Source organism: Ranitomeya variabilis, chromosome 4 (genome assembly GCF_051348905.1).
Source record: "Ranitomeya variabilis isolate aRanVar5 chromosome 4, aRanVar5.hap1, whole genome shotgun sequence".
In the NCBI taxonomy this organism is placed as follows: domain Eukaryota; kingdom Metazoa; phylum Chordata; class Amphibia; order Anura; family Dendrobatidae; genus Ranitomeya; species Ranitomeya variabilis.
In genome coordinates this window covers 694,452,639-694,473,426 of record NC_135235.1, presented here as the reverse complement: position 1 = coordinate 694,473,426, position 20,788 = coordinate 694,452,639, and the positions used below count along the sequence as shown (strand labels likewise).

At 43.9% G+C, this 20,788-nt stretch overlaps 2 protein-coding genes across 3 annotated transcripts in view; both read right to left on the bottom strand.

The window, feature by feature from the left end:
* LOC143767638 (uncharacterized) overlaps positions 1 to 20,788 on the bottom strand; it is a 237,621-nt gene that overhangs the window by 148,840 nt on the left and 67,993 nt on the right. The gene's annotated exons all lie outside the window — the stretch shown is intronic.
* Positions 87 to 19,186, bottom strand: LOC143766408 (uncharacterized). Of its 2 annotated transcripts, XM_077254075.1 has the most exons (8): positions 19,113 to 19,163; positions 19,020 to 19,057; positions 18,783 to 18,924; positions 18,486 to 18,653; positions 18,279 to 18,402; positions 18,098 to 18,195; positions 17,811 to 17,901; positions 87 to 2,620 (listed from the first exon to the last, which is right to left on the bottom strand). In XM_077254075.1, the coding sequence occupies exons 3-8, from the start codon at positions 18,858 to 18,860 to the stop codon at positions 1,011 to 1,013; spliced, it is 2,169 nt and encodes a 722-aa protein (XP_077110190.1). In that variant the 5' UTR covers positions 18,861 to 18,924; positions 19,020 to 19,057; positions 19,113 to 19,163; the 3' UTR covers positions 87 to 1,010. The 2 variants fall into 2 exon arrangements, with proteins under 2 accessions (XP_077110190.1, XP_077110191.1); XM_077254076.1 differs by having other exon boundaries at positions 19,020 to 19,186.

The following is a 20,788-nucleotide window of genomic DNA, read 5'->3' as shown; positions in this document are numbered from 1 at the left end:
TGTGCTACCTTATTTGCTTGAATGTATAGGAGTTGGCGACTCTAGGTTTAGCACCTGTTCACACTTAGTCTATGTATGGATGTGACGGTCAGTTTTTTCATGTGTTTAAGAGTTAGATCCTATTGGTCACCACCTTCTCACTATCAGAAATGCAGTTTTTACACTGATCCGCAGTCTTAGCATGTGATGGATTATTCCTGAGAGATCATGCATTATCAGATAGATCAATCCTTGCAAACTCTTAGTTTGTTTGCCATCCCTGACCATTTTAAATGATTCATGGTTAACAAATATAAAGTATAGCAAGTTGAGAAAACGTGTATTTATAGAGTTCCCTCTTTCTCTACTTCCAGATGCAGCAGTATTATTATAAAGTATACATATATACTTGTCTAGGCACATTAATACAGAGGAGTGCAAACAGCTCCAAGTATTTAGTAAGGTAGAGTGCTGGGTTTTATGGCAAATCTGAAACTGCTGCACAAGTCCTGTGTAGCAGAATGACCTGCAGCATCTGCAGGGATGGCAACAAGAGTCCAGAGACCCTTGAAATGGCGGGAACCGACGAACCAGCTATATTATCAATAAGGGAGCGCTGAGCTCATTTCTCAGAGCTCACACCGTGCTTCCCCCTCAGGTACCTCCAGGATATAGCCGCACTGCTCCGTCAGTCCCTCCAGGAGCAAAGTCCACAGCTCCATGCCTCCTGCCACCCAAGCGCACAGTAGAAAATGTCCACCTTCCTCCACAGGCCTTATGTCCCATGAGAGTTTAATCAGAACCCGACACACCAGAGTCGCGGACCGCACTTCTCCAGGAGCCGGAGACCTCCAAGAGCCCAGGGAACTACACTGCTTGCAGGTAAACTCACTTTAACAAAGTCAGGATTGTGACATGATTATAGGAGCTCGGTCTGGACATGTCCTCTCAGCTCCACTACACCGCCACTCCCTCCTGTGTGAATTCTTTGTTGGCTAGAAAGATTGTTTCTTCACAATACATTTTCCGCATTATGAACATGAAAATGGCTTCTTCCCTGTGTGAGTTCTTTGGTGGGTAACAAGATGTGCTTTCTGGTTAAAACATTTCCCACATTCTGAACATGAAAAAGGCTTCTCTCCTGTGTGGGTTTTATGGTGGCTAACAAGATTCACTTTGTGGTTAAAACATTTCCCACATTCTGAACATGAAAAAGGCTTCTCTCCTGTGTGGGTTTTCTGGTGGCTAACAAGATTCGCTTTCCTGTTAAAACATTTCCCACATTCTGAACAGGAAAAAGGCTTCTCCCCTGTGTGAGATCTATGATGTCTGACAAGAACTGATTTATCTAGAAAACATTTCCCACATTCTAAACAGGAAAAAGGCTTCTCCCCTGTGTGGGTTTTCTGGTGGCTAACAAGATTCGCTTTGTGGTTAAAACATTTCCCACATTCTGAACAGGAAAAAGGCTTCTCCCCTGTGTGAGATCTATGATGTCTGACAAGAACTGATTTATCTGGAAAACATTTCCCACATTCTGAACAGGAAAAAGGCTTCTCCCCTGTGTGAGATCTATGGTGTCTGATAAGAACTTTTTTTTCTGTAAAACATTTCCCACATTCTGAACATGAAAAAGGCTTCTCTCCTGTGTGGGTTTTCTGGTGCCTAACAAGATTCACTTTGTGGTTAAAACATTTCCCACATTCTGAACAGGAAAAAGGTTTCTCCCCTGTGTGGGTTTTCTGGTGGCTAACAAGATTCTCTTTCCTGTTAAAACATTTCCCACATTCTGAACATGAAAAAGGCTTCTCTCCTGTGTGAGTTTTTTGATGGGTAACAAGATGCGCTTTTTGGTTAAAACATTTCCCACATTCTGAACAGGAAAAAGGCTTCTCCCCTGTGTGGGTTTTCTGGTGGCTATCAAGAGTCGCTTTCCTGTTAAAACATTTCCCACATTCTGAACATGAAAAAGGCTTCTCTAATGTGTGGGTTTTCTGGTGGCTAACAAGATTCGTTTTCCTGTTAAAACATTTCCCACATTCTGAACATGAAAAAGGCTTCTCCCCTGTGTGGGTTTTCTGGTGGCTATCAAGAGTCGCTTTCCTGTTAAAACATTTCCCACATTGTGAACATGAAAAAGGCTTCTCCCCTGTGTGAGTTTTTTGATGGGTAACAAGATGCGCTTTCCGAATAAAACATTTTCCACATTCTGAACATGAAAATGGCTTCTCCCCTGTGTGAATTCTCTGGTGACTGACAAAATCTGATTTCTGGTTAAAACATCTCCCACACTTAGAACAAGAAACTACATTGTTTGCTTTGTGAAGGTTTTGTTGTTTGAGAAAGGACTGTACTAGGGGAAAACTATTTCCATATTCTGATAATGAAGATGTCTTCATTGCTTTAGGAGCAGTTCCTTTTTTAATGCTTATTTTGTGACTTTGATTTTCCTTAGTAGTAGGTAATGAATCAGAAGACAGGACCTTTTCCAAAAGATCAGATGACAGATCTTTGCTGTGATGGGATGGTGGTGTATCTGGAGTAATGGCATTCACTTCAATTGTATCCTGTGGGATCTCAAGATCATCTGATTTAAACATTGAAGATGTCAGCTGTCCTGCTGATCTCCTGGTACGGTCATCTGCCAAGAATAAAACCAATTATTATTTTAGAATAAAATATCCTTGAATTTTATATTTTTGAACATTTCTACTTAAATGGTCTGTAAAAATGGAAAGTTATGCAAAATTATTTAATTATTCACCAAGACAATGACAGTTTACAGTTTACTAGACTGTGCTCAAACCACATTAAGCATCCATGCTTTTGGCATCACTATAGGAGAAGAAACCACTTATTTTACGGCATGTGTATCTCCTGGAGCACAATCTGGGAACTATGTGTTGGGTAATAACTTGGGATATTTGCAATTTTCATTTTCCAACATCCACTGTGCGTGCTAATATCTGGAAACTGCCAATGGAGTCAAAATAGTCACTATTCCTATAGATTAATTCATTGAGGGTTATAATTTACAAAATGGAGTCACTTTAAAGGGATTTAATCCGCTCTGGTTTTCTGCAATTTTGTCATATTAGGGATTCCGCAAATTTTGTCATATTAGGGATTCTGCAAATGGTGTTTCCCATCTCCTCTGGTATCTGCTCCTGCAATGTCTGCTTTGGACACCAGACGCGGCTTACTCATTCTGCAGGCGATGCTGGTAACAGAGATGGGGTTGGAACCAGAAGCTGTTGGCAGTGCAGGGTCTATCCAGCCACTAAGATTAGGGAGCCTGTCATCTGTAGTACCATCCAGTCTGGCAGTATGGGCATGTGTGCTGTCAGCTGCAGTAATCTGCTCCCTGTTTTAGACAATTGGAAAGCACCACACCTTTTTTAATCAGATAAATTTCTATTAACCATAAGATTCACAACAGTTCACATGTTCATACTCATTTTATGTTTTACAGTAAATTAACCCCCCCCCCCCATGGAGACCATATCAGGTGGAAACAATAATTCATCCATAGTTGACAATATCAACCAGAGTTCCAGTTTACCAAAAGTTGTACTCTATACTGGTATAACATTAATTAATCCTATCCATCCACGGCAGCCATAATGAAGAGAATAAATCCAGCCGTCTCTCCTGATGTAAATACTTTTCTCAAATTCAATTATGTGGCTCTTTTGAGCAATGAATTCGCGTCCGGACGGAGGCTCCTCTCTAACCCAATATTTTGCAATCAGTTTCCTTGCAATAAACAATCTTGCAATTAAAATTTTAGTTGTATTGCCAGTTAACATTTCCTCCACATACCCTAATATACATATCAACGGATGTCGTATGTCGCATGTGGTATGTCGCATGTGGCATGTCGCATGTGGCATGTCGCATGTCATGTCGCGTATGTCATGTCGCATGTCATGTCGCATGTATGTCGCATGTCATGTCGCATGTTGTATGTCGCATTGTCCATGTCGTATGTCGCATGTTGTACATCGCATGTCGCATGATGTATGTCGCATGTTCAATGTTGCATGTAGTGCATGTCAAATGTTGTATTTAACATGTATGTTGCATGTCGCATGTTGTACGTCGCATGGTGCACGTCGCATGGTGCATGTCGCACGTCGCGTGGTGGACATCGCAATGGTGCATGTCGCATGGTCAATGTTGTATGTTGTGCATGTCAAATCTCGTAACATGTAGGTCGCATGTTGTATGTCGCATGGTGCATGTTGTATGTTGTGTGTTGTATGTGCACACAGTCTAGACGAGTCCAGCTCTGCTACATCTGGATGCCTGACAAATACTTGCTTTTCAGGCATACTGATCACATGGATTTATTTGGAGAAAAATTATTTGTATTGAGCTTTTCAAATATTTTAGTAGTCCATTTAAAATGGGCAAGGCAAGGGGCAAGGGATGGGGAAGTGGCCATGATGCTGATGGTGAACGCAGAGGATGAGGCCCAGCTGAAAGTGAACAACAAAGAGCCACATCTTCGCGCTCGACCTTCCTGTCCTACTTTCTAGGGGACCGCAGCACACCACTATTGAAGCCACAGCATTGTGAAATGATTGTTGGTTGGATAGCGAATAATGCTTCCAGTCACTAAGCCACCACCACGTCTTCCACACGGTCAAGTATGAGTAGCCGTGAGTGAGGACCAGATATTACCCACCCTGATCTTCCTTCCTACCATCATGCCGAGTGCCCTGAGACAAATGATCCCGCACTTGGACACTCCGAAGAGCTGATCAGTTTACCCTTTAAAGATTCCGGACTCTCGGCCAGTCAATTTGAAGTGGGGCCACATGAGATCGCATGTAGCGATGCCTAAAGATTTAAACAGCCCCGGTCACACGAAGGCGATGGTGGGAAAGTGTCACAAGAGGTGGACGATGAGACAATTGCCAGAAAGTCAGGAGGAGGAGCAGGGTGCAGATGTGGAGGACGAGGTGGTGGATGACTAAAGTATCTGACCCAACCTGGCAGAACAACATGCAGAGCGAGGACAGCAGCACACATGGGAAAGGAGGCATATCACCCCAACAGGCAGGAAGAAGCAGTGTGGTGGCCATAGACAGAAGGCGTGCATCCATTCCCCGTAACACCAACATGACGGAAGTTGCCATTCCAACTGTTAGATCTTCCAGAGTCAGGTTATTTTTTTAAAGACTCTGCCGATCTGAAAAAATGTGATGCCTTAGAATGCCAGGAGCGTTCCCTGGCTTTGAAATCCATTAGAGTAAAGTTGCAGATAATCTGTTTACTAAGCACAGAGATATTTATTAATCCCATAATCCAACAATTAAATTGGCAATAGCACTTCGATCATGGATGCTTACAAACGTTTACCTAATAAGGTATGAAGTGACTAGAAGATAAGTGAATACATTTTTTTTTTTTTTTATTAACAATGTTAAAAACAGATAATATTATATAAAAAGACAGAAAGATGTAATAATGGGACCTCCAAAACAAGTCAGGGCGTGACACTTGAAAAGTGATGGGCGCCGAACAAAGACCATTGACAATCTCCCCATTCCCACCCTCTGCTGCTTACCACTCCGCCCTCCTAATTACTTTACACCCGCCCTTAGGATATAAAAACCTACTCCCCTACCTAGTCTCCATCACGCCCCCCTTTATGAAGAAGCAGTCATGCGAAACGGCGCTCGTCGGGTGCAGGACGTGACACCATCATCTCCCCAGGCTGCCCAAACCCTCATTTACTAAATTCAGGTAAACTCTGACTGGTCTTCGACCAGCTGTATTATGTGCTAATCTATTTTCTACATCTCTTGCATGTACTGCTTACCTACCCTTATAACTGATTGCCATCAAGTAGAGGATCGGTGAGCTCTCCCGTGTGGTGTTGTATATAGAGGATCTGTCAGCTCTCCCGTGTGGTGTAGTATATAGAGGATCTGTCAGCTCTCCTGTGTGGTGTAGTATATAGAGGATCTGTCAGCTCTCCCGTGTGGTGTAGTATATAGAGGATCAGTCAGCTCTCCTGTGTGGTGTAGTATATAGAGGATCTGTCAGCTCTCCTGTGTGGTGTGGTATATAGAGGATCTGTCATCTCTACTATGTGGTGTAGTATATAGAGGATCTGTCAGCTCTCCCGTGTGGTGTAGTATATAGAGGATCAGTCAGCTCTCCTGTGTGGTGTGGTATATAGAGGATCTGTCAGCTCTCCCGTGTGGTGTAGTATATAGAGGATCTGTCAGCTCTCCCGTGTGGTGTAGTATATAGAGGATCTGTCAGCTCTCCCGTGTGGTGTAGTATATAGAGGATCTGTCAGCTCTACTATGTGGTGTAGTATATAGAGGATCTGTCAACTCTCCCGTGTGGTGTTGTATATAGAGGAACTGTCTTCTCTCCTGTGTGGTGTAGTATATAGAGGATCTGTCAGCTCTCCTGTGTGGTGTAGTATATAGAGGATCTGTCAGCTCTCGTGTGTGGTGTGGTATATAGGATCTATCCGGTGTGGTATTTTTAAACTGCATGGTGGGCCCCAAGAATGATTTTTCTCCGGTGGGCCCAAGGTACTCTAGTCCGACGCTGCTTCTGAATGCTAAGACTATCGCTCAGGTTTTTGATAATGAGATCATGAAGCTTCACGGTGTTCCCTCCGATGTTGTGTTACATCGGATGACCCAATTTGTTTCCAAGTTCTAGAAAGTTTTCTGTTCTCGACTGGGGTGCAGCTGTTCTTTTCCTCTTCTTTCCATCCTCAGTTGCATGGACATTCCGAACGCATTAATCAGAATTTTAGAGGCTTATCTCAGGTGTTTTATCTCTGAAAACCAGGAGGATTGGGCATCTTCCTTACCGTTGGCCGAGTATGCTATTAATAATCATTGCCAAGAATTTACCGGCAGGTCACTATTTATTTGTGCATACGGTTTACTTCCACAGTTTGGTACTTTTAGTGAGGGAGGGGGCTTCAGGAGTTCCTGAGGAGGAATGTTTTGCTTTATCTTCCTCCTCTGTGTGGCAAGGGGCTCAGAGTAATTTGAGGATCATGGGAGACAGGTAGAAACGTATTGCTGACAGGAAACACTCGACAGGTCCAGACCTAAATGTGAATTACTTTTTGTGGATATCAACCAGGAATATGAAGTTGAAGATCCCTTCCTGGAAGCTGGGACCTAGGTTTATTGGTCCCTTTAAAATAACCACTGTCATTAACGCTGCAGCTTTTCTTCTTGAGTTACCTCAGGCTCTTAAGATCCACAAGGTGTTCCACAGGTCTTTACTCAATAAATATGTAGAACCTCTTGAGTCATCTCCCTGCTGCCACTCTCGATCCTTACTGATGGTAATTTGGAGTTCCAGATTTTGATGATTGTTTATTCCCATCTTCAGCGTTGTTTCCTGTTGTACTTCATGCACTGGAGGTGTTATGGTCCAGAAGAGAGGATGTGGGTTTCTCAATCAGAGGTGAATTCCCCTAGGCTGGTTCGTTCGTTCCATGCCTCATCCTGAGAAACTAGGTCCTGAGTGTCCGGAGGCCACTCATACAAGGGGAGGGTACTGTCACGGGTGCATCAGTCAGTCATTCTGGATCCGGCTACAGAAGGTCATTGCGCTGAGCTCTGCAGGCAATTTCTGGATCTTGTATCTCTGTTGCAAAGTGATATCCTTCTCCCTCTAGGACATAGCAGTGATCTTCACTACTGCTGATTAACACACCTTTGCTGGATGTTTAAATTCCTTTAGTCGCTTCAGCAAGGAGCCGGTGATAGTTCTACTATTTCCCTTTGTCTGGTTGGAAGTACTTGTAATCAACTAGTTCCTTCTTGGTGTTCTCTTGGAAGGATAGCTGGCGTGATCTCTTTGGTGTCTTCTCAAGCTAGAAGAGGGTCTATCGCTAGGGGCAGCCAGGGATTAGGCTCCTGCTCGACGATAGTTGAAGAACCAGGAGTGGCTACTTGGTTTTTGATAGAGCTTCTCATAATGGAGTTAGGCTTGTACAGCAGATAGCCGTCGGGTAACATTCCTGGGCAGTCCCTGGTACTGTAGAAGCTCACCCAATGGGTCAGGATGGCAGTCAAGGACATGGATTCGGAGTCACGGGCAGTACAGGATTTGGATACTGGTAAACCAGCTATAGGAGAATATACAGATGGTATGGATTCTGGCTCACCCAGATGACAGACACTGATCCTTGTTCAAACAGTGCAGATTTTGAGACAAGCCAGGAAGGACACTGGTGCTAATTCAATCAACACAGGTTTCAGTAACATATTTAGACAACATGGGAATCAGGAACAGGTTATGGACCAGGGACCTGGCTACATACTACTTACATACACAGACTAAGTAGAGAAAATACAGGAGTTGTTCAGGCACCTCCCTACTAACGCTGCCGTCACAATAGCAGTATTTGGTCAGTATTTTACATCAGTATTTGTAAGCCAAAACCAGGAGTGGAACAAAGAGGAAAAGTCTAATAGAAACATATGCACCACTTCTGCATTTATCAGCCACTCCTGGTTTTGGCTTACAAATACTGATGTAAAATACTGACCAAATACTGATAGTGTGACGGCAGCCTAAGGAGGGTGCTTTACATACAAGTGCTTCTCACAATATCAGAAAATCATCAAAAAGTTAATGTATTTCAGTTCTTCAATACAAAAAGTGAAACTCACATATTACATAGAGTCATTACAAACAGAGTGATCTATTTCAAGTGTTTCTTTCTGATAATGATGATGATTATGGCTTACAGCCAATGAAAACCCAAAAGTCATTATCTCAGTAAGTTAGAATACCTTATAACACCAGCTTGAAAAATTATTTTAAAATCGAAAATGTTGGCCTACTGAAATGTATGCTCAGTAAATGTGCTCAATACTTAGTTGGGGCTCCTTTTGCATCAATTACTTCATCAATGTGGTGTGACATGGAGGCGATCAGCCTGTGGCACTGCTGAGGTGTTATGGAAGCCCAGGTTGCTTTGATAGCAGTCTTCAGCTCGTCTGCATTGTTGGGTCTGGTGTCTCATCTTCCTCTTGACAATACCCCATGAATTCTCTATGAGGTTAAGGTCAGGTGAGTTTGCTGGCTAATCAAGAACAGTGATACTGTTATTTTTAAACCAGGTATTGGTACTTTTGGCAGTGCGGACAGGTGCCAAGTCCTGCTGGAAAATGAAATTTTCATCTCCAAAAAGCTTGTCGGCAGAGGGAAGCATGAAGTGCTCTAAAATTTCCTGGTAGACAGCTGCGCTGACTTTGGTCTTGATAACACACAGTGGACCTGCACCAGCAGATGACATGGCTCCCCAAACCATCACTGATTGTGGAAACTTCACACTAGACCTCAAGCAGTTTGGATTGTCTGTCTCTCCACTCTTCCTGCAGACTCTGAGACATTCATTGCTAAATGAAAAGCAAAATTCACATTCATCTGAAAACACCACCTTGGCTCACTGAGCAACAGTCCAGTTCTTTTTCTCCTTGGCCTAGGGAAGACGCTTCTGGCATTGTCTGTTGGTTACGAGTAGCTTGACAAGGAATGAGACACTTGTAGCCCATGTCCTTGATACGTCTGTGTGTGGTGGCTCTTGCAGCAATGACTCCAGCAGCAGTCCACTCCTTGTGAATCTTCCCCAAATTTTTGAATTGCCTTTTCTTAACAATCCTTTCAAGGCTGTGGTTATCGCGGTTGCTTGTGCACCTTTTTCTACCACACTTTTACCTTCCACTCAACTTTCCATTAATCTGCTTGGATACAGCACTCTGTGAACAGCCAGTTTCTTTAGCAATGTCCTTTTGTGGCTTCCCCTCCTTGTGGAGTGTCAGTGACTGCTTTATGGACATTTATCAAGTCAGCAGTGTTTCCCATGATTGTGGAGCTACTGAAACAGACTAAGGGACTTTTTTTAAAGCTTAGGAAGCCTTTGCAGGTGTTTTTCGTTAATTATTATAATTGACTGAAGTAATGGCTTTTGGGGTTTCATTGGCTGTAAGCCATAATCATCAACATTAACAGAAAAACACTTGAAATAAATCACTATGCTTGTAAGGACTCTAAAATATATCAGTTTCACTTTTTGTATTGAAGAACGGAAATAAATTAACTTTTTGATGATATTCCAATTTTGTGAGAAGCACCTGTACCTGATGCCTACTAGCTTTTGGCTGGAGCAACTCCCAAAGTGCGAGCACTGCCCCTTTAAGAATCGGAGCGAGTGTATGCAGACCTAGAGAAGCAGGAAGGCACAACAGGGAACAGATAGATCGCCGACTGGCCGGGACATTGAGCATTTTGGCATCCGTGCCACAGGAGTGAGAATGACCACACTGGGACATCGGAATCGCCTTTACAAATGTACCAGCATCGTTACCCTCTGATTTCTCTTACAGGCCCATTATAATATTTTTCTTCAAGTGATTTTCTAACCTGTCAGCACAGTCTACTTACGCTGTTATGACCCCAATGGCAGAGGGTCTCAGAAGTAATTACCAAGTCTGCAAACACAAAAAACCAGCTCATAGGACAGTGGTAACTGGACTGACCGTATAACTAATCCTAGCACCACAAATAGCAGCAGCCGGGGAACGTGCCTACGTTGGTTCTAGACGTCTCGCGCCAGCCGGAGAACTAACTAACCCTAGAAGGGAAAAGATAGACCTTTCTTGCCTCCAGAGAAAAGACCCCAAAAGTTGGATACAAGCCCCCAACAAAAAATAACGGTGAGGTAAGAAGAAAAGACAAACGTAAGAATGAACTAGATATTTAGCAAAGAGAGGCCCACTGACTAATAGCAGAATATAGTAAGATGACTTATATGGTCAGCAAAAACCCTATCAAAATTTCCACGCTGGATATACAAGAACCCCCGAACCATCTAACGGCCCGGGGGGAGGATACCAGCCCCCTAGAGCTTCCAGCAAAATCAGGAATCACATTTAGTACAAGCTGGACAAATAAATAAGAGCAATGCAAATAACCAAAAAACAAGGAAGCAGGACTTAGCTTAATTTAGCAAGAACCACGACCAGCAGACAGGAGCAAACAGAAAGGAACTGATTACAACGATGCCAGGCACCAGACTGAGAATTCAGGAAGTTTATATAGCAACACCCCTGGACTAACGACCCAGGTGGGTGCCAAACTAGGGAAAGACAATCCCAGAGTCATATCACTAGTGACCACAAGAGGGAGCCAAAAAAGTCTAATTCACAACAGTACCCCCCCTTTAAGGAGGGGTCACCGAACCCTCACCAAGACCACCAGGGCGATCAGGATGAGCAGCGTGAAAGGCACGAACTAAATCGGCCGCATGCACATCAGAGGCAACCACCTAGGAATTATCCTCCTGACCATAGCCCTTCCACTTGACCAGATACTGAAGCCTCCGCCTGGAGAGACGAGAATCCAAGATCTTCTCCACCACGTACTCCAACTCGCCCTCATCCAACACCAGAGCAGGAGGCTCAACAGAAGGAACCACAGGTACAACGTACCGCCGCAACAAAGACCTATGGAACACGTTGTGAATGGCAAACGACACAGGAAGATCCAAGCGAAAGGACACGGGATTAAGGATTTCCAATATCTTGTAAGGACCGATGAAGCGAGGCTTAAATTTAGGAGAGGAGACCTTCATAGGAACAAATCGAGAAGACAACCATACCAAATCCCCAACACGAAGTCGGGGACCCACACCGCGGCGGCGGTTGGCAAAACGCTGAGCCTTCTCCTGTGACAACTTTAAGTTGTCCACCACATGATTCCAAATCTGCTGCAACCTATCCACCACAGAATCTACCCCAGGACAGTCAGAAGGCTCCACATGTCCCGAGGAAAAACGAGGATGGAAACCAGAGTTGCAGAAAAATGGCGAAACCAAAGTAGCGGAACTAGCCCGATTATTAAGGGCAAACTCAGCCAACGGCAAGAAGGTCACCCAATCATCCTGATCTGTAGAAACAAAACACCTCAAATAAGCCTCCAGAGTCTGATTAGTTCGCTCCGTTTGTCCATTAGTCTGAGGATGAAAGGCAGACGAAAACGACAAATCAATGCCCATCTTAGCACAGAAGGATCGCCAGAACCTGGAAACAAACTGGGATCCTCAGTCAGACACGATATTCTCAGGAATGCCGTGTAAACGAACCACATTCTGAAAGAACAAAGGAACCAGATCGGAAGAGGAAGGCAGCTTAGGCAAAGATACCAAATGGACCATCTTGGAAAAGCGATCACATACCACCCAGATGACAGACATGCCCTGAGACACCGGAAGATCTGAAATGAAATCCATGGAAATGTGTGTCCAAGGCCTCTTCGGGACAGGCAAGGGCAAGAGCAACCCGCTGGCACGAGAACAGCGAGGCTTAGCTTGAGCACAAGTCCCACAGGACTGCACAAATGACCGCACATCCCGTGACAAAGAAGGCCACCAAAAGGACCTAGCCACCAAATCTCTGGTGCCAAAAATTCCCGGATGCCCTGCCAACACCGAGGAATGAACCTCGGAAATGACTCTGCTGGTCCACTTATCAGGAACAAACAGTCTGTCAGGTGGACAAGAGTCAGGTCTACCAGCCTGAAATCTCTGCAACACACGTCGCAAATCCGGAGAAATGGCTGACAAGATTACTCCCTCTTTAAGAATACCAACAGGTTCTGCGACTCCAGGAGAGTCAGGCACAAAGCTCCTTGAAAGAGCATCAGCCTTCACATTCTTTGAACCTGGTAAATACGAGACCACAAAGTCAAAACGGGAGAAAAACAATGACCAACGGGTCTGTCTAGGATTCAGGCGTTTAGCAGACTCGAGATACATCAGATTTTTGTGATCAGTCAAGACCACCACATGATGTTAGCACCCTCGAGCCAATGACGCCACTCCTCAAATGCCCACTTCATGGCCAACAACTCCCGATTGCCAACATCATAATTCCGCTCAGCGGGCGAAAACATCCTAGAGAAAAAAGCACATGGTCTCATTACAGAGCAACCAGGGACTCTCTGCGACAAAACGGCCCCTGCCCCAATCTCAGAAGCATCCACTTCAACCTGAAAGGGAAGTGAGACATCAGGCTGGCACAAAACAGGCGCCGAAGTAAACCGGCGCTTCAACTCTTGGAAAGCTTCCACGGCTGCAGGAGCCCAGTTAACAACATCAGAACCTTTCTTGGTCATATCTGTCAAAGGTTTAACAACGCTAGAAAAATTAGCGATAAAACGACGGTAGAAGTTAGCAAAACCCAAGAACTTCTGAAGACTCTTAACTGACGTGGGTTGAGTCCAATCATGAATAGCTCGGACCTTGACTGGGTCCATCTCCACCGCAGAAGGGGAAAAAATAAAACCCAAAAAGGGAACCTTCTGTACTCCAAAGAGACACTTTGAGCCCTTAACAAACAAAGCATTCTCACGCAAAACCTGAAACACCATCCTGACCTGCTCTACATGCGAGACCCAATCATCAGAAAAAAACAGAATATCATCCAGATAAACAATCATAAATTTATCCAGATACTTCCGGAAAATATCATGCATAAAGGACTGAAACACTGAAGGAGCATTAGAGAGCCCAAAAGGCATCACCAAGTACTCAAAATGAACTTCGGGCGTATTAAATGCAGTTTTCCATTCATCTCCTTGCTTAATGCGCACAAGGTTGTACGCACCACGAAGATCTATCTTGGTGAACCACTTGGCACCTTTAATCCGGGCAAACAAGTCCGACAACAGAGGCAAAGGATACTGAAATTTAACAGTGATTTTATTCAGAAGCCGATAGTCAATACAAGGTCTCAAAGATCCGTCCTTCTTGGCCACAAAAAAGAATCCCGCACCAAGAGGGGAAGAGGATGGACGGATATGCCCCTTCTCCAGAGATTCCTTGATATACGAACGCATTGCGGTATGCTAAGGTACAGACAGATTAAATAATCTTCCCTTAGGAAATGTACTACCTGGAATCAAATCTATAGCGCAGTCACAGTCCCTATGAGGAGGGAGAGCACTGGACCTGAACTCGCTGAATACATCCTGATAATCAGACAAATACTCAGGAACTTCCGAAGGAGTAGAGGAAGCAATAGACACCGGGGGGGAATCACCATGAATTCCCTGACAGCCCCAACTTGACACAGACATTGCCTTCCAATCCAAGACTGGATTATGGGTCTGTAACCATGGCAGAACCAAAACGACCAAATCATGCATTTTATGCAGCACAAGAAAATGAATCACCTCCCGATGTTCAGGAGTCATGCACATGGTTACCTGTGTCCAAAACTGCGGTTTATTTTCTGCCAATGGCGTAGCATCAATACCTCTAAGAGGGATAGGATTTACCAACGGCTCAAGAACAAAACCACAGCGCTTGGCAAATGACAGATTTATAAGACTCAGGGCAGCACCTGAATCCACAAACGCCATAACAGGGTAGGAGGACAATGAGCAAATTAAAGTCACAGACAAAATAAATTTAGGTTGCAAATTACCAATGGCGACAGGACTAACAACCCTTGTTAGGCGTTTAGAGCATGCTGATATAACATGTGTAGAATCACCACAGTAAAAACACAACCCATTCTGACGTCTATGATTTTTCCGTTCATTTCTAGTCTGAATTCTACCACATTGCATTAAATCAGGTGTTTGTTCAGACAACACCACCAGAGGATTAGCGGCTTTGCGCTCCCGCAAACGCCGGTCAATTTGAATAGCCAGCGCCATGGAATCATTCAGACTTGTAGGAATGGAGAAACCCACCATCACATTCTTAATGGCTTCTGAAAGGCCATTTCTGAAATTAGCGGCCAGAGCACACTCATTCCACTGAGTAAGCACGGACCATTTCCGAAATTTTTGGCAATACACTTCAGCTTCATCCTGGCCCTGAGAAATAGCCAGCAAGGCTTTTTCTGCCTGAATTTCAAGATTGGGTTCCTCGTAAAGCAATCTGAGCGCCAGAAAAAACGCATCAATATTTGCCAATGCCGGATCTCCTGGCGCTAGCGAGAAAGCCCAATCCTGAGGGTCGCCCCGCAAAAAAGAGATAACAATTTTAACTTGCTGAGCTGAGTCTCCAGATGAACGGGGTCTCAGAGACAGAAACAATTTACAATTATTCCTGAAATTCCTAAACTTAAATCGGTCTCCAGAGAACAGTTCAGGAATAGGTATTTTAGGTTCAGACATAGGACTACTAGTAACAAAATCTTGTATGCCCTGCACACGAGCAGCAAGCTGATCTACACTTGTAATCAAGGTCTGGACATTCACGTCTGCAGCAAGCACAAGCCACTCAGAGGTAAAGGGGAGGAAGAAAGAAAAAAAACAAAAAAAAAAACTCAGAATTTCCTTTCTTATTATCCCACTTCTGCAATGCATTAAACATTCAACTTGGGCCTGGCATACTGTTATGACCCCAATGGCAGAGGGTCTCAGAAGTAATTACCAAGTCTGCAAACACAAAAAACCAGCTCATAGGACAGTGGTAACTGGACTGACCGTATAACTAATCCTAGCACCACAAATAGCAGCAGCCGGGGAACGTGCCTACGTTGGTTCTAGACGTCTCGCGCCAGCCGGAGAACTAACTAACCCTAGAAGGGAAAAGATAGACCTTTCTTGCCTCCAGAGAAAAGACCCCAAAAGTTGGATACAAGCCCCCAACAAATAATAACGGTGAGGTAAGAAGAAAAGACAAACGTAAGAATGAACTAGATATTTAGCAAAGAGAGGCCCACTGACTAATAGCAGAATATAGTAAGATGACTTATACGGTCAGCAAAAACCCTATCAAAATTTCCACGCTGGATATACAAGAACCCCCGAACCGTCTAACGGCCCGGGGGGAGGATACCAGCCCCCTAGAGCTTCCAGCAAAATCAGGAATCACATTTAGTACAAGCTGGACAAATAAATAAGAGCAATGCAAATAACCAAAAAACAAGGAAGCAGGACTTAGCTTAATTTAGCAAGAACCACGACCAGCAGACAGGAGCAAACAGAAAGGAACTGATTACAACGATGCCAGGCACCAGACTGAGAATTCAGGAAGTTTATATAGCAACACCCCTGGACTAACGACCCAGGTGGGTGCCAAACTAGGGAAAGACAATCCCAGAGTCATATCACTAGTGACCACAAGAGGGAGCCAAAAAAGTCTAATTCACAACATTACGCTGTCATTTGGCCTCAAAACAATCCCGAGACATTTCAAGACTAAACATCATAGTGACAGTTCCCTTTTTAGGGTGCGGGGTATAGATATGCTCAATGTTAATATCCGTGACGGGAATTTGTTTAAACGTTTGGGCCAACTGGAAACACATTGGATTTGGTCCCTCAATACCGTATACCCTGCAGGTCTGAATGAGAACATTAGTTATGCTCCCTTCCTGTAGTCGCTGCACTGGTGTGCTTAGTGTGCCTTCTTGCAATTTGTGCACATTTTGTTTTAATTCTTTTATTGTTGTTCTGTTTTTAATTCACCTTTTTATTACTTAGGATTCCCATATCGCTATACTGAATTGGTTATTGTGCTTTTGGAACTCACCTGGACTATGTGACATGGAAATTGAAGCTGATGGACTGCTATTTTTGTCATTTTTCCCTACCCTGATAAAGCCATCGTTTGGGTTCTTCCCTTCCCCATTGGGGTGTAGGGGACATATGCGGACAAGCTGTTAGTACTGTTATTACTTTTTATGATGCTATCATCAATGCTCATGTGCCTTGTGGGACTGTACCATGTTTTATTGTTTTGTTTATGGTCATTGTATTTTATATTATTATTTGATATATTATATTATGTAAAGTGGTCAGTCTCCTCTTGGCCAATGTGTCTATCTCTTTGTACAATTCATTTTTATAACTGCATTTGTCCGTATGTTTTATTTGATATGCTGTTATATCTGCATATCTCCTTGTTGTCCTTCTACGCTAATAGTTGCTTCTAAACGCTTCTGTTTGCCCTTTCCATTGCCCCTATTGTAGATGGCGTCTACGCACTGATCACTTTAGGCGCATGCGCCGCTCTGTTACTGCTCCGTCCTTCTCTGACAGCCGCGCACGTACTTCCAGATCACATGGGGCCCCATGCGTTTCCGGTCGTCGTTGTTCGGCGTGCTGGACTGGGCGGAAGCAGTATGTTGCGGTGGCATGCAGTCTCCATTATGGGTTTCCTATATATACTCCTCTATGCCCATTCTATGTACGCGCCCCCTGAGAAAGGTATCCTAACCGAAACGCGCGTCAGGTGGATCGGGGTCCCCATACTGCGGAGGTTTACCACGGGATCGCTATTAACAGGTGATGTGTAGTAGTTCATTTATGTGCCTTTATCTGTATAATCACTGGTTTATTTACATTTCTTCCATGTACTCTGGATGAAGTTCTGCTATCCTGTGGGGCTGTGCCTCTACGAATTGCACTACATACCATCTTTTTATAGTATACTTTAAATTCTCTGCAGCTGGGGATCGCCGTACCTTGGGCTGGTTTATTGTTCACATGTTGCTGCTGGCATTTTTGTCATCTTTTAGCCCTTTCTAACACTAACTCTCTGGTTGTTATATGTATAATTTTATCCAATAAAGTGTTTTTCTATGTTTGGACTCTATGACTGCGTGGTGCTCTTTTGTCTTTGTCATTTGGCCTTGTAGTTTACAGACCTGGACAGGTAATGGTCAGTGCCTCCTAATTTATGTTGGCAGGTGGATTTCCCAGATTGTAAGCTCTATAGAAAAGAGCTTTCAATACCCAGTCATTGGGATAGTGTGACATGACTGAACTACTTCTTTACTTCTCTATACTTAGTGGTTTCTACTCACCTGGGTGGTCACAAGTAGGAATCTCCTCTTGACACTGCTCATCACCCGTCACATGTGTCTCTGTAGTATTAATATGGGTCAGATCTTCACCCTGAAACATATATTGTATCAATCACAGAGAGACGAAGAAGTCACATATGTGATCAGCTCTAATCCTGCCATCTGCACTGTTATGATTACACAAGTATAAAACATAAAACTGGTGGATAAAACAAGACTGAGCACAAGACCTTCACCGGCGTCTAAACATCATAGGGGAGATCTCCTGACACCTTCTCTCCATCTACCTGATGATCCTGAGGAACATTGGGATCTTCTTGTTTACAGTCCTGTGGAAGAAGAGGACGGGGACATCTCTCTGGTGTTGTCCTCTTACTGGATAGATCTGGAGGAAACACATACAGGGACTGAATTCATTCTTCATATACAGATAATTATAGGCCGTGTGTATTTAGTCCTGTCTATTACCTGGTGATGTGAGGGGCTGGGGAACCTCCATCATGACGTCCTTGTACAGATCTTTGAGTCCTTCTAAATACTCCCACTCCTCCATGGAGAAATAGACAGCGACATCCTGACACCTTATAGGAACCTGACACATACAATAATACCGTCATCCCCCCGATCCCATCATAGCGTTACTGTGTAATGTCCCAGCATTCCCAGCAGTGTCACCTCTCCAGTCAGCAGCTCAATCATCTTGTAGGTGAGTTCTAGGATCTTCTGGTCATTGATGTCCTCATGTATCAGGGGGTGAGGTGGAGGCCCCGTGATTGGGCTCAGGGGTCTTCCCCATCCCTCAGACACAGGGTCACTAGAGGTCTTCTTCACTACTGTGTAATCCTGGTTATGGAGAGACACATTAATAAATCTCACTACAGACATTTCCAGAGTCCTCACCTCTCCAGTTCTGTCCATCTGTTATTCCCATAGATAAGAATGATGTAATGTGACGTCATCAGAATCTCTCACCTCTCCAGTAAGCCGGAAGAGGATCTCTAGGGTGAGGTGTAATATCCTCTCCGCCATCTTGTCTCTGTCAATATTCATCTTTGATGGATAAGCCAAAAAAATTCTCTTCTATGGAAAGATCTTCACTGAGAAGATCCGAGACCTGAATGAGAAGATGAGCCGATGTAATATCATAAAAATCCTGTGTAATAATACAATTACTGGAGATAATAAGGGAAACATATGAGATTATTTTACACTATTTAGTTTTCTTCTTTGGAGCCTCCAGCACCGACCTCCACCCGCAGAGCCACACTCCACATAGAGAATAATGGAGCCTCCAGCACCGACCTCCACCTGCAGCGTCGCACTCCAGATATATGGGTAGAAGCTAGAGTGTATGGGCTCCTTCCAGGTGTGACGTCATTTCCGGGGGTCTAGGCTCAACCCACATATATGGCTTTTCTGTGGGCACAGGTCCTGTGATGAGGTCACAGGAGGGGAGGAGTCAGGGGTCACATGATCAGGGGCCTCAGTGTATGCAGGACTCTGCTTTGCTGGTTGTCATGGTGCTGGATGAGGGGAAGTTTATGTGTGGGGTCAGGAGGGGTTTACAGTGTGGATGTAATGGAACCATGTGTGTATGAGATATATGGAGAGAAGCTGCCTGTGTACAGGGTGTGTTGAGTGGAGCTGCGTGTGTACAGGCTGTACGGTGCTGAGTTGTTTGTGTATGGACAGGAGCCATGTTTGTACTGAGCAGAGCCGTGTGTGTATGGAGCGGAGTTTGTTCGTTTTATAAGTAGATTTTTTTTTTATAAAACAATGATTGGATCCATCTCAATATTACATGTATTGTTCCCCAATATTTCCCTCTATTATTCCTATCTGTGTATGTTAGGGCTAGCGGAACGCACCGAGTAAATATAGATGTTTATTATTATTGGTGCGTTCGCAGCCCGGGGTCCACCGTGCAGGAGAACCTGCTGCTAGTGAATGGCGGCACTATTTGGCGGTATAGGCTAGCTCTGTTACTTCACAGAGTAGCCGTGAAAGGAAAGCACTGCGCCCTGTTAGACTCACAGGAGCACAAGCTAACTGCCGAACTGATAGCAGTCAGTGGTCATGCAAACATACAATCTCCTCCCCGGAGGTGCCGGGATTCTAGGGGCTTATTTCAGCCGGGTCCCTGAATACAATCACAGAGAATTGGGAATATTCACAATGGGATTAAATTCCTTACATTCAGTGAGATAAAATCTAAATACAACTTACCCTCTTCTGAACTGGTCCTTATTATTATGCTAAAGGACAGTATACAAAAACTCCTGACCGGTAAAGCCTTGAATCTTGAAATCCTTTCTTCACTGCTGTGCAACCTAAACAATAAAAACATTTGGAGCCCAAGTAACCTATATATATACAGTGCCTTGCGAAAGTATTCGGCCTCCTTGGAACTTTTCAACCTTTTCCTACATATCATGCTTCAAATATAAAGATACCAAATGTAACTTTTTGGTGAAGAATCAACAAGTGGAACACAATTGTGAAGTTGAAGAAATTTATTGTTTATTTTAAATTTTTGTGGAAATTCAAAAACTGAAAAGTGGGGCGTGCAATATTATTCAGACCCTTTACTTTCAGTGCAGCAAACTCACTCCAGAAGTTCATTGTGGATCTCTGAATGATCCAATGTTGTCCTAGATACCTAATGATGATACATAAACAAGAACACGGAGGAAAAAAGTCCACTTAAACATATTTAGAAAACAATATTCAAAAGATTTATTAGGTAATCAATCATATACAAATACAGATATGTAAGATACAAAACATGGGTGTATCGTCAATACAGCCATATAGCAGAAGACACATAAAGGAGAAAATGCGGCAATGACCAAGTCAGGGGGGGAGCACACAAATAAACCTTTTGGGTGGCAGCATCAATTCGAAGTATAGAGAAAACGTATGACCAAATGCAGTCACTATGTCCAACTCACATGGCTGAATTGCCCAAAATGCATGAT

Bases quoted from the DNA above. Each gene is read 5' to 3' on its own strand.
- LOC143766408 (XM_077254076.1), bottom strand. From the start codon at position 18,860: ATGAATATTGACAGAGACAAGATGGCGGAGAGGATATTACACCTCACC. The intron at 18,196-18,278 runs GTAATAGACAGG...TGTTTCCTCCAG, and splicing joins CCAGCCCCTCACATCACCAG to ATCTATCCAGTAAGAGGACA. The intron at 2,621-17,810 runs GTGAGTAGAAAC...TATTCTTGGCAG, and splicing joins TCCTACTTGTGACCACCCAG to ATGACCGTACCAGGAGATCA.